This window comes from Mustela putorius, unplaced genomic scaffold (genome assembly GCF_011764305.1).
Source record: "Mustela putorius furo isolate JIRA1106 unplaced genomic scaffold, ASM1176430v1.1 tig00003987_pilon_pilon_pilon, whole genome shotgun sequence".
Lineage (NCBI taxonomy): Eukaryota > Metazoa > Chordata > Mammalia > Carnivora > Mustelidae > Mustela > Mustela putorius.
In genome coordinates this window covers 17,872,297-17,886,345 of record NW_025422126.1, presented here as the reverse complement: position 1 = coordinate 17,886,345, position 14,049 = coordinate 17,872,297, and the positions used below count along the sequence as shown (strand labels likewise).

The 14,049-nt window shown below is 40.6% G+C and overlaps 1 protein-coding gene and 1 long non-coding RNA gene across 4 annotated transcripts in view; one reads left to right on the top strand and one right to left on the bottom strand.

Annotated features, from left to right (window-relative positions):
• Positions 1–1,365: 1,365 nt before the first annotated feature.
• LOC106006935 lies at positions 1,366–12,954 on the bottom strand. 2 transcript variants are annotated; one of them, XR_001181296.2, is made up of 3 exons: positions 12,706–12,954; positions 6,223–6,353; positions 1,366–1,946 (listed from the first exon to the last, which is right to left on the bottom strand). It is a non-coding gene; the product is annotated as an uncharacterized LOC106006935 (long non-coding RNA). The 2 variants fall into 2 exon arrangements; XR_006604221.1 differs by having other exon boundaries at positions 12,807–12,954.
• Positions 12,955–13,033: 79 nt separating this feature from the next.
• Positions 13,034–14,049, top strand: part of CTSC (cathepsin C) — a 35,493-nt gene continuing 34,477 nt past the window's right edge. Inside the window, exon 1 of one of the 2 annotated variants that reach the window (XM_004763561.3) lies at positions 13,034–13,296. In XM_004763561.3, coding sequence (XP_004763618.1) covers positions 13,125–13,296 — 172 coding nt within the window. In that variant the 5' untranslated portion in view covers positions 13,034–13,124. The remainder of the gene's footprint in view (positions 13,297–14,049) is intronic. The other variant, XM_004763558.3, reaches the window with a different exon arrangement.

Below are 14,049 nucleotides of genomic sequence, written 5' to 3'. Positions count from 1 at the left end.
ATAACAACTTTCCCAACTTTCTGCTTTTCTCTATAAAAGAGCATATCTCTTCTCTGTTCTGTAGACTTGCCTGTGGTTTTTGCCATAGCTTGCTGGTCTTAGATCTTAGTTCTCTGTTATTCCCAAAATAAACACATATTTTGCTGGTAAAATAAGAGTTTATTTTGATGTTTAACTAAAGCAAACAAAAATCTTGCCTGGAACAATCTTTTCCTTTTGCTAATAATTTTCTTGCCCCATCCTCCTTTATAAAAACCTCCTTTTTTGTACAACTTCTCAGAGCTTCCTTCTACTGGCTAGATGTGATGCTACCCAATTTGTATACCATTTAATAAAGCCAAGTAGATCCTCAAGTTGAAAAAGAAAGAAAAAGGAAACACAAAGAATATTATGGTAGATGAATAAATACAAAGTTAATTCTGTTGAAATAATACTCAAGGTTTCCTGGGTAGCTCGGTTAAGCATCTGACTCTTGATTTAGGCTCAGGTCATGATCTCGGGGTCATGAAATAAAGCCCTAAGTTGGGCTCTGTGATGGGCATGGAGCCTACTTAAGATTCTCTCTCTCCCTCTCCTTCTGCACCCCACCCCACTCTCTCTTTCTCTAAATAAAAAATTTTTAAATGAGATAAAATAATACTCAAAGAGAAAGAGAGAAATCAGGAAACAGACTCAACTAAAGAGAACATACTGATGGTTACCAGAAGGGGGTTGGATAGTAGAAATAGGTATTGGTGATTAACAAGTGCACTTGTTCTCATGAGCACAGGGTGATGTATGGAATTGTTGAATCATGATATTGAGCACCTGAAACTAATATAACACTATATGTTAACTAACTGGAATTAAAATAAAAACCTAAAAAATAAAATAATATCCATTGAATGCTCCATTAAGAAAACAAACAAACAAGTAAACCAAAGGTGATGGGTTGCAAAACATACAATTTTGAAGGTGGCAAAAAATGTTAAAACAAATAAAGTGCTCTTAAAATTCATTATGGAGGAGGGAAAATGCCCGAGAAAGCTGAAAATATGAAAACGAAGAATAAGGATCAAACTTGTTTTAAAGTCAATCGGTAAGACAAAATGAAACAAAGCATTCTATTGTTTATGGGAATTGACCATACTAAAATTCGGTGTTTAAATTTAGAGGGAATAAGATTTAATAAAGCGTTGGTACCGTTGCCTGAATGAAAAGACAACTGAACTCCTATATCACACAATATACAAAAACACACCTTAGGTGTGTTTCAGAAATACACAGTTAAAATTAAATAATAATTACTTTAAGTACTTAAACCAATTTAAAACAGCTTAAAATATTTACATTTAAAACAATTTAAAAGATTTATAACTCTGGGGGGAGAGGAGGTTTGCAAGGAGCAGGCCAGGCCCGGGAGAGGGGATGATTCTCTACGTTGCTGGTGTCACTGAATGAACTTGAGTTTGCTCCTTAGTGAGTCACAGAAACTATGGTAGGTGGGACTGTCACACAAAGCAAAGGTTATCTGTAGCAGGTAAGGAGATCACAAGGAATAACTTCAAAAGCCAAGATTCCCTGTGAATGGGTTCCTTTTATTTAGGAGTAGGATGGATATTTAGAACAGGAAGCCTGGTCATCACATACAGAGGCAGACATCAGTGGTGCAAGCATCTTAAGGAAACATGCCTGTACCTGAATTGTATATTATGTAAATGAGGCTTGTGCTCCTCCTGGGTAGAGATTTTAGGATTATAATGAGATAAAGGTAAGTGCTGGGCACTCCATGAGTCACTCCAGGGACCTGCAGAGCAGGTGTGAGTTGGGGGTTGAGCACAAACTGCCCCGGGTGATCAGGGCCTCCAGAGCTCTTCCTCAGAGTAGTCATGATTGCTTGCGGGGTGGTCTTGCTGGTTTCCATCAGGGGATGGCTCACAGGTCTTTTGCTTGAGTTAAGAAATAAGCTACAAAGAAGAGATTAAGGGAAAATGTGACAGGATCAGTGGGTACAAACAGACGGGCAGTAAAGGTCAGGTCTTGGAGTCTAACTGGCGACACTGGGAGAAGTCCTATATGCTAGGGCTCTCCTGGATACTCAGTGCTGCAGTATCTATTTGACCCAGCAATGAGTTGCTGTCACTTTCGTACAGAAATAAAAGCAGCTAAAGAAAAAAAAAGAAAGAAAAGGAAAAGAAGGAAAGAACGAAGAAAGTAAGGCAGCTATAGGAAGGATTTATGTTCAAAAATTCTTACTGCAGCATATTTTGCAATGGTAAAAAGGTAATAATGCTAAAATACCTAGAAAAAACCCAACTGCCCATTAAATAACAGTTACATTGGTTTGTTATATGCCTTAGGTACCATGCCTCCATTTTTCTTAAACAAACTCAATTTCTTGAAGTGGAGAGATTTCTGTAGTTCATTTTTAGGAATGAAAAACATTTTTTGAGAGCAGGCATGCACACGTGCAAGCAGGTAGGGGACGGGGAGGAGAGAGACTCTTAAGCAGTCTCCATACCCAGACCAGAGACCAACTCAGGCCTCAAGAATAAAAGATTTTTATTAAAAAATGAAATCGGATGGAGGAGAAATATATCCAGTCTGCTTCTGTGTCATAAAAATAAACCGCAAAATCCATACTCACCTAGCACTTCTATAGTGCTTATTCTGTGACAGCATTATTAAAAGCATTTCACATTTTCACTCATTCAAAACTTCACTACAACCGTGTGATGTAGATACTACTATGATCTCAATTTTATTAAGGTAAAAACTGAGTCAGAAAAGGTAGCTTCCCGAAAGTCACACAAGATAGTAAAAGGTGGTGCCAGGATTTAAACCATGGCATTCAGGATCTAGAATCTGTGGCTTTATAATCATGGGCTCTGCTTCTTATGCAGGTTTGTAAATGGCTGGTAAGTTTAGTAAAAGATCTGGGAGCAGGCTCACCAGGAAGTAAACACAGATTACCTTGCCCGGCAGGGTGAGGACAAGAAGGAAAAGGAAAAGGGGTGGAAGTGGGGAAGAAACTTTGTAGCACAATAGCAAAATGTACTTGGTGTAATTTTAAACAAAATTTATTGAATTTTCTATTTCATTACATAATATGATAAATATGGTTAAATATAAGAAACAAAAATCAGCAGTAGCAACTGAAGGAGAACAAATTATACCTCCCCAAAAATATGCCTCTTTGGCCTATCGATTATTTCAAGCTGGCCATTTTTAAGAAACAGCAGATAAAGGTAAAGTTCTGAAAACCCAGTGGAAGTTAGAAGAGAAGTTAACAAGGGAAATCTCCATTTGCACCAGGAAGATGGGGATGACTCTAAATCTCTAGAAACTGTTATAAATGGAGATGGCAGGGACTTAAATCTCCATTACAATCTTACTCGTGTTTACTGTGCTTTTCCTGGTAACCTCCTATCACTGACTTCCCATCGTGAATATCTTTTGTCTTTAGCTGAAGATGGTATTTAAGGTGATGGCTTTGGCCATTTTGGAGAGGTACTCAGTTTTCCTGGTGTTATCAGACTCAAACTTGTCTATGCATCCAATGGGCAGTAAGCTGATGTCTGAAACACCTGTTTCAAAGCAAAGAAAGCTTTATTATCAGAAGGACAGCCCAATGAGAAGGCAGGGGCTTCTTGTCCTGTTGAGGACAGGTCTTGTCCTGTTGAGCCTAGGGACAGCTTATAAATTTGCAAAGGAAGTAAATACAGGAGAAGAGGGTGAAGGGCTTCTTGAAAACTTTAGGAGAATGGGGGGCTTGAAACAATCTGGAGGTATGCATTCTTTCGGACAGTGAGGTGCCTTTTGGAAACTGGTACATCAGGTATGTCCATTAATTTCCAAAAGAAATGTTACTGCAGGGTTCCTATTAAGTTTCTACAATCAGTGGGTAAACACGGGGTAGGAGTGAATAAGGCAAATTTAACGATAAGAGGTGTGTAAAGTATAATTAAGTAGGGAACCAAACAAATGTGGAGCTAAGTTAATAATGCAACTAATAGAACTATAATTCTGCTTATGCATTCATTACAGGCCCAGGAATCAGGTGTCCAGTCTCATGGGGTCTCTCCTATGTGAACAGTAGGCACACATGTTAGGAAACTTTTGTTTCTCTTTCTCCTGTCAATCTGTGTTATATCAATTTAATTATTAAACTATCCAAAGAACCTAGAAAGGAAGAACAGAGAAGTTTTCTGCCCCTACAGAACAAATAGAAATGATCATAAATTTGAGGTCATTTTTCCTCAGCGTTAGTTGTTACCTTAATTGTACCCACACTAAAGTTATTTATATATTTAATTATATATATATATATATATATATATATATATATATATTTATTTATTTATTTATTTAAATTCTAAGGGTACTAAATGTTTAAAGGGAGGAATGCATAAATCAGTTTGATTATGTCAACTTAAATAATAAAAAGTCATGATAAATAATGTCAATTTATTTTCGACTTACTAAAATGAAATACTTTAAATGTTCTCATATCATCACTTGAGTAAGTTATCTGATTCTTAGAAAAAGGATGTCTTTCTCTATTTGGAGTAATGGACAGTCTTCACCTTGAAACCTGTCATCCTGGACAGTCTGGACCTTGAAACCTGAATAATGCTCTTCATGCAAAAGCTATACAGTTTTGCTATTTTAGAATTCACCTTGGTTGATTTCATGTTTCCTTGTCATTGATAACATATACAAAAAAGGGAATTCAAATCAAAATATGAACCTTTGAAATAAAATGCTGAGACATGGGTTAGCATTCCTATTGCCCAGCATGTGTTCGTAACTTCACTTCAGAAGAGCAAACCAAACAGTTGTGGAGCCGTGCAGGGTCAACTTCCAAACTAACGCACACAAGTATATTAAGTTAAATAGAAGGCACTGTACTTGCAACTCCCAGTTTACTGCAGTGGACTTTGTGTTTCCAACAACCTCTCTAACTTCCCCCTTTCCTCTATAAAAGAGCGTTTATCTCCTTTGCACTGCTGCCCTGCCTATGCTTCTGCCACAGCTTGCTTGCCTGGATTGCAGTTCTCTGCTATTCCCGAATAAGCCTGTCTTTGCTGGTAAAACACTGGCAGTTTTATTTTTTTTAAGTTCAGAGCACCTACCACATGTTGGAAATACCATGGCGAACAAGACAGAGAAGTCCCACGCCTCATGGAGCTTATGTTTGAGGAGGGGAGAAGCATAATAAACAAGAATATTCAATAATTACAGGCAGTTTTTAGCAATTTTAGGTGTTACCTAGAAATAAATGTAGTAATAAAACTGAAGAGCTGGAGAAGGCAGCTTCAGGTAGCAGGGGTAAAGAAGGCCTTCCTGAGAAGGCGAAATACTTATCAGTGACAATGTCATCAATGGTGAGAATGAGCCGTCATGTGAGGAGGTAAGTTATTTCAGGCAGAGAGGATAGCAGAGTACAAAGGTAAGGAAGAGAGAAGAAAGCTAGAGCGTCTGAGGATCAAACAGAGGGTGACAGTTCCCAGTACAGTGAGCAACTGGAAGAACAAAGAGATAGGGGACAGTTCATGCAGATCTTTCCTATAGAATTTTATTCAAAGGTGATAGAAAGGTAACCTATTAGGAAGTATTCAGCTTTCCAATATTTGGAGTAACCTGATATGATTCACATTTATTAAAAAACCAGTGCAGAGGGTAGGCTCTGTGTGATATACTGGCTGATCAGAAGGAAGGTGTGTGAAAAGGAAGCGTCAAAGATGTCCCTTAGGTTCCTGGCTTGTACACTACATTCAAGAAAAAAGTGGATGAAATTAGAAGCTAACCATGGTTGTTCAGCAAGAAAGGATGGCATATGGGACCAGAGTGATGTTGGTGGAAAGGGAACAAAGTGGACACATCCATAATTGGCTCTTACTCTGTGTGACCTACAGGATTAGTCTGGTCTATCAGTAAAAATAATGCTTCTTAAAAATTTCATTTCTGGGCACCTGGGTGGCTCAGTGGTTTAAAGCCTCTGCTTTCCGCTCAGGTCATGATCCCAGGGTCCTGGGATCAAGGCCCACATCAGGCTCTCTGCTCAGCAGGGAGCCTGCTTCCATGTCTCTCTGCCTGCCTTTCTGCCTACTTGTGATCTCTGTCTGTCAAATAAATAAAATCTTTTAAAAAAAATTTCATTTCCCAAACTTGTGTTATTTCACAGAAGGAATAGTGAAGTGAGAATAGGATCAAATGGTAGAGACTTTCTCCATAACTTACAGTTCCATAGCTGCCTCAACATATACATCTTCTGTTCGGTTCACTTGTAGAACCTTTCTTTCTTTTAATTTTATATCTGATGGCATCAATAAGTAGACCATGCTTCTCTTCTGAAATCACACTCCAGCAATCTAACAGAAAGCAGAAAAGTGTTCGGTTGGTTATCAGACCTATCTATACCCACGAGCAGCGTGACTACAGAAAAGTGACTTCTGTTTCCTAAACCCCATTTTCCTTATCAGTAGAGTGGGAGTAATGAGATATGTAAGATTGCTATCAAATTTACATAACATGTGACTGTACTATGCAAGTTATGATAAGCTATTCAAATAGAAACACAAAGTGTTTTATTCAAATAACAGAGCACAATAATTCTCTAACTTCATCAGCTCATATTCCATCAAATGCAAGGATGTTCTCCTCCAATTTTTACATCTTAACTGAGTAAACTTAGAATATTACCACCCCTCTTATAAAAAAATGACACAAGTAACCCCCAATCATTAGGGAACATGGCTTAAGCAGTTTCTCCGTTCTTGCAGTTGTGTTTGTGGTTGGAAAACCACACATCCTGCCCATCTCTATCCACCTCACGACCAAGGCCATGCACGTTTGAGAGCATCTCAGAGTATGCAGTTATTCTAGTGAAGAAGTTCTCAGCACATGCTCCAAGAACTTGTGGGAATCCATGGGACTTCTTTAGGAGTCTGTAAGGTTCTTTTTTTCAACTATACACCTATATGATGGTGGGTGTTCTTCATATTCTCCAACCAGAACAACTTATCCCAACATATGCAACGTGGAAGCAGATAATCCAGCACTTTTCCATTAACCCAGGCGTTGGAATTTGCAAAATGGTAAAACAATGTTACTTTCCTGGGTTTTTTTTTTTTCATGTTTTTGATAATATAGCTATATATTTTTAGAATTGTGTTACTTTCACTTTATTGTTACTATTCAGTAAGTCAGTACTTTTTACATCCGTTTCTGCTAGGGTAAATATTGCCGATATAACCCATACACACAAAAGTTCTTTGGAGTCTTCATAATCTTTAAGAATGCAAAGGGGTCCTAAGAACAAAAAGTGGGAGAAACCTTATAGTGCAATCAGCCAACCTGTGCAGCATTCCTAGAAACCCTCTTATTTCAGCAAGGGTAAGCTCTAATTAGCTTGTTTTCATGTACAGAAAGCTAATTACTTGCTTCTTATGTCTTCCTTCCTGCATAGGATCCACCCTTTCTTTCATAAATTTTATGAAGAGGATAAATGAGTGAATATGGGCCAGGCTCTGTCAAAAACTTTGACATACAAAAATAATGGAGTCCTGCTATCAAGGAACGTGGATCCTAGTGGAAAAAGCAGACAGATCATTGAAATGAATCATAAAACACAGGAACATGGGGTAACACAAGAGGGCATTCTGCCATCTGCCCAGGAGATCAGAAGGACAGAAACCATACTCAGAACATGACAGGACACGACAAGACCTTTAAGCTTGTGGGTCAACCCTACTTCCAAACAAAGGTCCCCACTGTAGGTGCCATGGCTCAGCATTGCTCCATGTCTCTTTAAGAGACAGCCTGCATAGAGGGCAGCTGGCCAACAGCCTCCCCCTGTAATGACTTCAGGAACCACCTCAGCTTTCCAGTCAAGGCAGACAACTAAATGCAGCTCAGGTACTAGGGCCTGGCCATGTCTGCCCACGTCAAGCTCATCTCTGCCGTGCTAGCTGGGGATCTCAGAGTTGTATTCCTGAGTCTCTTTCTCCACAACCCTCTTTCCCTCCTTCCTTTCACGGGATGAAATCCAAGGCTTTGCCCTCCTATTCCTCTTTCCTCTCAACTTCCACTTTCATGGGCGTTGGTCCCTAATAAATTCTCTGAGTCTCAGATAATATCCTCCTCATACAATTGTGTGATAATTAAATGACCTAATATATGTGAATTATCTTGGTACAGTATAAAGTCCTACATAAATAAAATGACTAAGATGATTATTATGACTCCCAATGACAGAGATGTACATGCAACCAAGTAACATGCTACAACTATATGTCAAGTTTTTTCTTCTCTATTTCTAAGAGTACTATTTCTCTATTTCTAAGTGTACACGCAACCAAATAACGTGCCACAATGGTCTGTCAAGTATTTTCTTCTCTATTTCTCTACTTCTAAGATCTTTCATTATTTTAATATGCATTCCAGAACAGTGGCTTTCAAACTTACACTCAAGGCAGGGAACTTGGAAATCATGACGCTTTTTGCTCTTTACCATGAGATATAGGTACATTCATGTCCATCATAGTACTAGTCATTCAACATATATTTGAGAACTTATTGTGTGCCAGAAATTATTCAGGGTGCTAGGATTACAATAGAGAACAAGATTTGGAGCCTATTTTTAATTAAGAGGGATAAGTTTTCTAACAGAAATAAACACAATAATAAATGCAGTCAGATCTTCATAGAGATCTGTATTTATTCATTTTGTCTTCTCAAAACCAGATGAGGCAGATAGGGAACATAATTATGTACATTTTATAGATGAGAAAATCAAGGCACAAAAAGAAGTAAAAATAACTTCCAAGATCAAACATCTGGTGAAAGGCAGAGGCCAGGCTTCCCTCTCAAGCAGTGTGACTTGAGTCCTTGCCAATGTTTAAACCAGTGATTCGCAACAATAGCTGTATCAGCAACTCTGGAAAGGGGATTGTTAAAGCACAGATTGCTGGGACCTACCCGGAATTTTCCTGATTCAGTAGGTTATGAGGTAGGGTCAGGAATTTGCGTTTTTACAAATTCCAAGAAGATGTGGCTGCTGCTGGTCCTATTGGTTCTGGGACCACACTTCGGGAACTACTTCTAAGCAAGGCAGCCTCTCTAGAAACTTACTTGTTATAATAATCTGAGAACCAAATTCTAGTTTGCATAGAATATCAGTTGGGTTATGGGGCACCTGGGTAGCTCAGTTAAGCATCTGCCTTTGGCTTGGTCATGATCCCAGGGTCTTGGGATTGAGCCCTGTGACAGCTCCTTGCTCGGCAGGGAATCTCGCTTCTCCTTCTCCCTCTGCCCCTTCCCCTACTTGTGCTCTCTTTCCCTTTCTCTCCTTCAAAGTCTTTTAAAAAATCAGTTTTGTATCATATCATTTCAATACATGCCAGATTTTCAGGAATGAAACTCCCAGGTAAATCAATAGGAGATTGTACTTTGTTCTGCTGGGACTTGACCAAGTTTTCTAGCACTGACACCTGACCAAGATTTATCCAGCATTGACACCTGACCAAGAGCTATCTAGCATTGAGACATGACCAAGAGTTATCTAGCATCAGCACCTAGGTATGGTAGTTGAATGACCTGATGAATATCTGATGAGATATTTGTGGGTTTTTGTTGTTGTTGGTTTTGTTTTTGTTTTTTGTTTTTTTGCAGGGTGCAGAGGGAGAGACAGAAAGAATCTTACTTAAGCAGGCTCCATACCCAGTGCAGAGCCTGATATGGGGCTCAGTCTCACAACCCTGACATCATGACCTGAGCCAAAATCAAGAGTCTGATACTTAACCGACTAAGCCACCCAGACACCCTAATATTTGTGTTCTAACTCGCTGAAATGATTTCTGTTTTCAGAGAAAAGGTACCCGTCATTTTTATCCTGATTCTGTAATTTTGCATAGAGGCAAAAAAAAGTATCTGAATATCTTATTCTGTTTTCCAGATGCTGAAATATGTCTTTGAATTAGAAATTGAATAAAAATTTGCCATATTTTTCTTTTTTATTAAGTATATAACTGGCTTATATATACATTTCATTTCAGAGTAATAAAGATCTCTATAAAATATTTGTTAAAAATTAAAACTTAGGGCCACATCAGTTTGAGAATCACCGATTTTCCTCCCTGCTAATGGAGACAGGGCAATATTTTATTTTGAGGGGGAACAGTTTGGGAATTAGTAGATAATTGGAGTAAACTAATTTTTTAAAAGATTTTATTTATTTATTTGACAGAGAGAGAAATCACAAGTAGACAGAGAGCCTGATGCAGGGCTTGATCCCAGGACCCTGAGATCATGACCTGAAGGCAAAGGCTTAACCCACTGAGCTACCCAGGCACCCTGGAGATAAACTAAATTTAAAATCAAGTTACCTGGGGCACCTGAGTGGCTCAGTGGGTTAAGCTGCTGCCTTTGGCTCAGGTCATGATACCAGGGTCCTGCGATCAAGCCCCGAGTCGGGCTCTCTGCTCAGCAGGGAGCCTGCTTCCCTCTCTCCCTCTGCCTGCCTCTCTGCCTACCTGTGATCTCTGTCTGTCAAATAAATAAATAAAATCTTTAAAAAAAAAAAATTAAGTTACCTGAGGCTTATTTTTGAATCTCAGTAACTGGCAATGTGACATTGAGCAAGTTATGATCCCTGGATCTCCATTTTCCAATATTAAAATGAACCCATTAGACTAAAAGGTCTGCAAAATCCCTTTTCAGTTATCATTCATTGAATAAAGACTATGTAGGGGCACCTGCGTGGCTTAGTTGATTGAGTGCCTGCCTTCAGCTCAGGTCATGATCCCTGGGCCCTGTGATCAAGCGCCATGTCCCGCTCCCTGCTCACTGGGAAGTCTGCTTCTCCTTCTCCCTCTGCCCTTCCCCCTGCTTGTATGCGCTCTCTCAAATTTAAAAAAAATAAAAGACTATTTAAACTTTCTTCATAATTAGGTATACTACTTTGATTACAGCTATCAAAGAAAATTACAACGGGACTGTTGAACTCTTCGACTCTTTGATATTGACAACCTAGTAAAAGTTTTAATGTTTTAACAACAAATAGCTTGCTTTCCCAGGGACTTGGAAAGGCGGTGCTACATCTCTAAGTGTGTTAGCTTAATTACATGATGTCAACTTTGAATCTTAAGTATAGGACTATAAAATCTAAAAGGCCCCAGCCCTGCCTTCGCAGTTTGTGCCTGCATTACAGAATATGTACACTTCTGAGCTTCCAAAGTGACTCCTCTTGCCAAACTGAAATCGGCTTTCAGGCTGAGAAACCGAGGTAAATATCAGGGAGAAGAAAATTTTCCTCTACCCTTCAAAAGTTCTGGCAGGGCTAAGAATTAAATTGACATGGATCAGATTAACAGGAGGAAATTAAATGTGATTTTGTCTGTACGGGAACCCCACATACATGAGCACTTCAAAGCCAGAAAGGTGAAATGAGGTATGTACGCCAGCCTGTGCTAAGGACGGGATCGGGGCCTGGCACCTCAAAGGACAGATGTAGGATTCACACAGCAGTAAGAGCAGGTATTTGATAATTAGATGTTTACCCTACAACACAGATGAGTTTAAAAAAAAAAGTTATCTCTGGTAATAACCCACATTCTGAGAAAGATCCCCATTTAGATTCTTCTAGGTAGTTGAGGGGCAAACATGCTTCTCTTGACCTTGTAGTCTTAATTACCTTCAGCTCAAAACAGTCCACATGCACAAGGGGCACATTTTGAGAAGACTTGCTTTGAGCCCCTTCACTTCCGTATTTATTTTAACACTCCAAGAAAGTTTGAGTGTTTTTGCATTAGGATCTAGGGAGACAAAGGCGAATCGTGTGTTAAATGTGCATATTTACTTGTAACCAGTGTGATGAGGGCAAAATGCCTGTGCCCTACAGGGCAGGGACACAGAAAAGTTTGTTTTGTTCATCACTTGCCCTTGATGCTGACACAAGGGCTGACACAAGGCCTGACACGCACAATGGGTTTTGTGTGCAAAAGCAGCCCCAACTTCCACCAACAGCCAGGAAAGTCAGAGAAGCTCTCACAGAAAAGGGTGATATTTAAACTAAGCAAAGAGGCACTTGGAAACAGTGCTACCTAATAATTAATTGGCAGTCAGACTGGCTGGCACACTGGAACCTGCTGGTAAGAGCAGCTTTCTCCCACCAGCTTCCTTCCTCACTCTGCCCAAGTTACTTCCTCTCTCTGAGCCTCCTGCTTTTCATCGTTAGAAGAGAAGGGGTTGAGTCACACAATCTGACATCTTTTGGGCATGTGTGTGCTTGTATTTGTGCAAATAGGATAACCTCTTTGTTAACCAAATCCTATAAAGTTTGCAGGGGGGAAAAACCCGAATACTCAAAAACTGCAAGTTTGCACTACAAATGAATTCTCTTGTGGGTAATAAATAACATTAACAGGAAACTAGACAAAACCAAGCAAAAAAAAAAAAAAAAAAAAAAAAAAAAGAAAAAAGAAAAGAAAAAAAAAAAGGTTGTGAAAGTTTTGTTGGAAAACGGAAGGAAGACCAGTTCTCAAACAGCTAGGGTGACTGGGGGTAGCGAGTAAAATTTTTCCGAGGAAGGGGAAAAAAACTGAGTTGGTTGAGGACTAAGTGGAGAAGAAAAGCAAGTAAAAGAAAACCCCACTTACTAGATCTCTCCCTATCTGGGAATGTTTCCCGCCTTCCGTCTGTTACCTCCTGCATCCCTAGCCTTACCTTCTTCAGTCTCCCTCCGAGGACCTCTTTGTGATTTTGGTCTCCTCCCGCCCGCACACATTCCTCTTTTTCTCCACGTACCCCTCCCCCCGCCCAGTTACTTTTCAAGAAGCAAAGTCACTGTGGCTCTTAAGTCCTATTTTGAGACGTCCCATGGTCACAGAACGTGTGCCTCGCTTCTCCCAGGGCTCAAGGTCCAGCGGCAGCCAGGTACCGAAGAGTGCGCACTCCGGGGGCCTCACCTGCGGGCGAGACTGCTCCCGAGCGCCCCGCCCCCCCCCCCGGCGCCCCAGACCCCGCCCCCGCCGGCCGCGGGTTTCCGGCAGCTCTGGTTATTTTAAGACACGCGCTGTCCGGATCGCCTCACTCCCGGCGGTCCGCTTTCTGTCTCTTCATTTCCCCTCCGGAGCCCCGCCAGCATGGGTCCCTGTCCCCGCTCACTGCTGGCCGCCCTCCTCCTGGTCCTCTGCGGCGTCGGTACCGCACACGGCGATACACCTGCCAACTGCACCTACCCTGAGCTGCTGGGCACGTGGGTCTTCCAGGTGGGCCCCGTTGGTTCCCAACGCAACGTCAACTGCTTGCTTATGGGTAAGCCGCGGCGCTCCCGGACTCCCACCTCTACCCGCTTTAGCCCGGGACTCCTTCCTTTCAGTCCCCCGAGCTCTTCTTTCCGCAGCGCCCACAAGGAGCGCCCCCACCCGGGGCCGGTGCCGGTGGGAAGCCGGGTGGACCTAAAACCCCTTGGGGTGCCCTTTACCGCTCCAGGACCAAGAAGGCTAAGTTCAGCAGCTGAGAACTTCTCATTTCATGTTTCTTTGGTTGTTACCGGACCTAAACACTTTTTTCAGGAACTTAACATTCCCCTTGGGTTTTTGTTTTTTTGTTTATTTATTTATTTATTTTTTCTGTCTTTTTAGTTTGGAAGAGAGTGGAGACAGTGTAGTCTAATGATCTCCCTGTCCAATCTGAATTTTTAAAAAATTTTGCCCATGGAAAATGAGCTCAAACACCGAAAAGCATAGCAAGAAAATGTTTTGTTATTGTTGGTTTTTGTTTTTTGTTTTTTCCTTTTCTTAGCTTGTGGGAAAGAGTCCTTATACCTAGCGTTTTTGATTTACACGTGTGTTGATGCTGCTAGTCCAAGAAAACTTTTGGTATGATGCTACATTGTTTCATGTATTGCAGGGAGATATATAAAAGTTGCCCCCCAACACTCCCTGTTTCTTTGTTTCCGTTCTTTTTTGGGAAATAACTCTTTAGTCTGTAATTATTTTTGGGAATGCCAGAGACAAGCACAGTGTCTGGCTGGTGGAAAGCTGTCAATAAATACCTAGTGTTAGA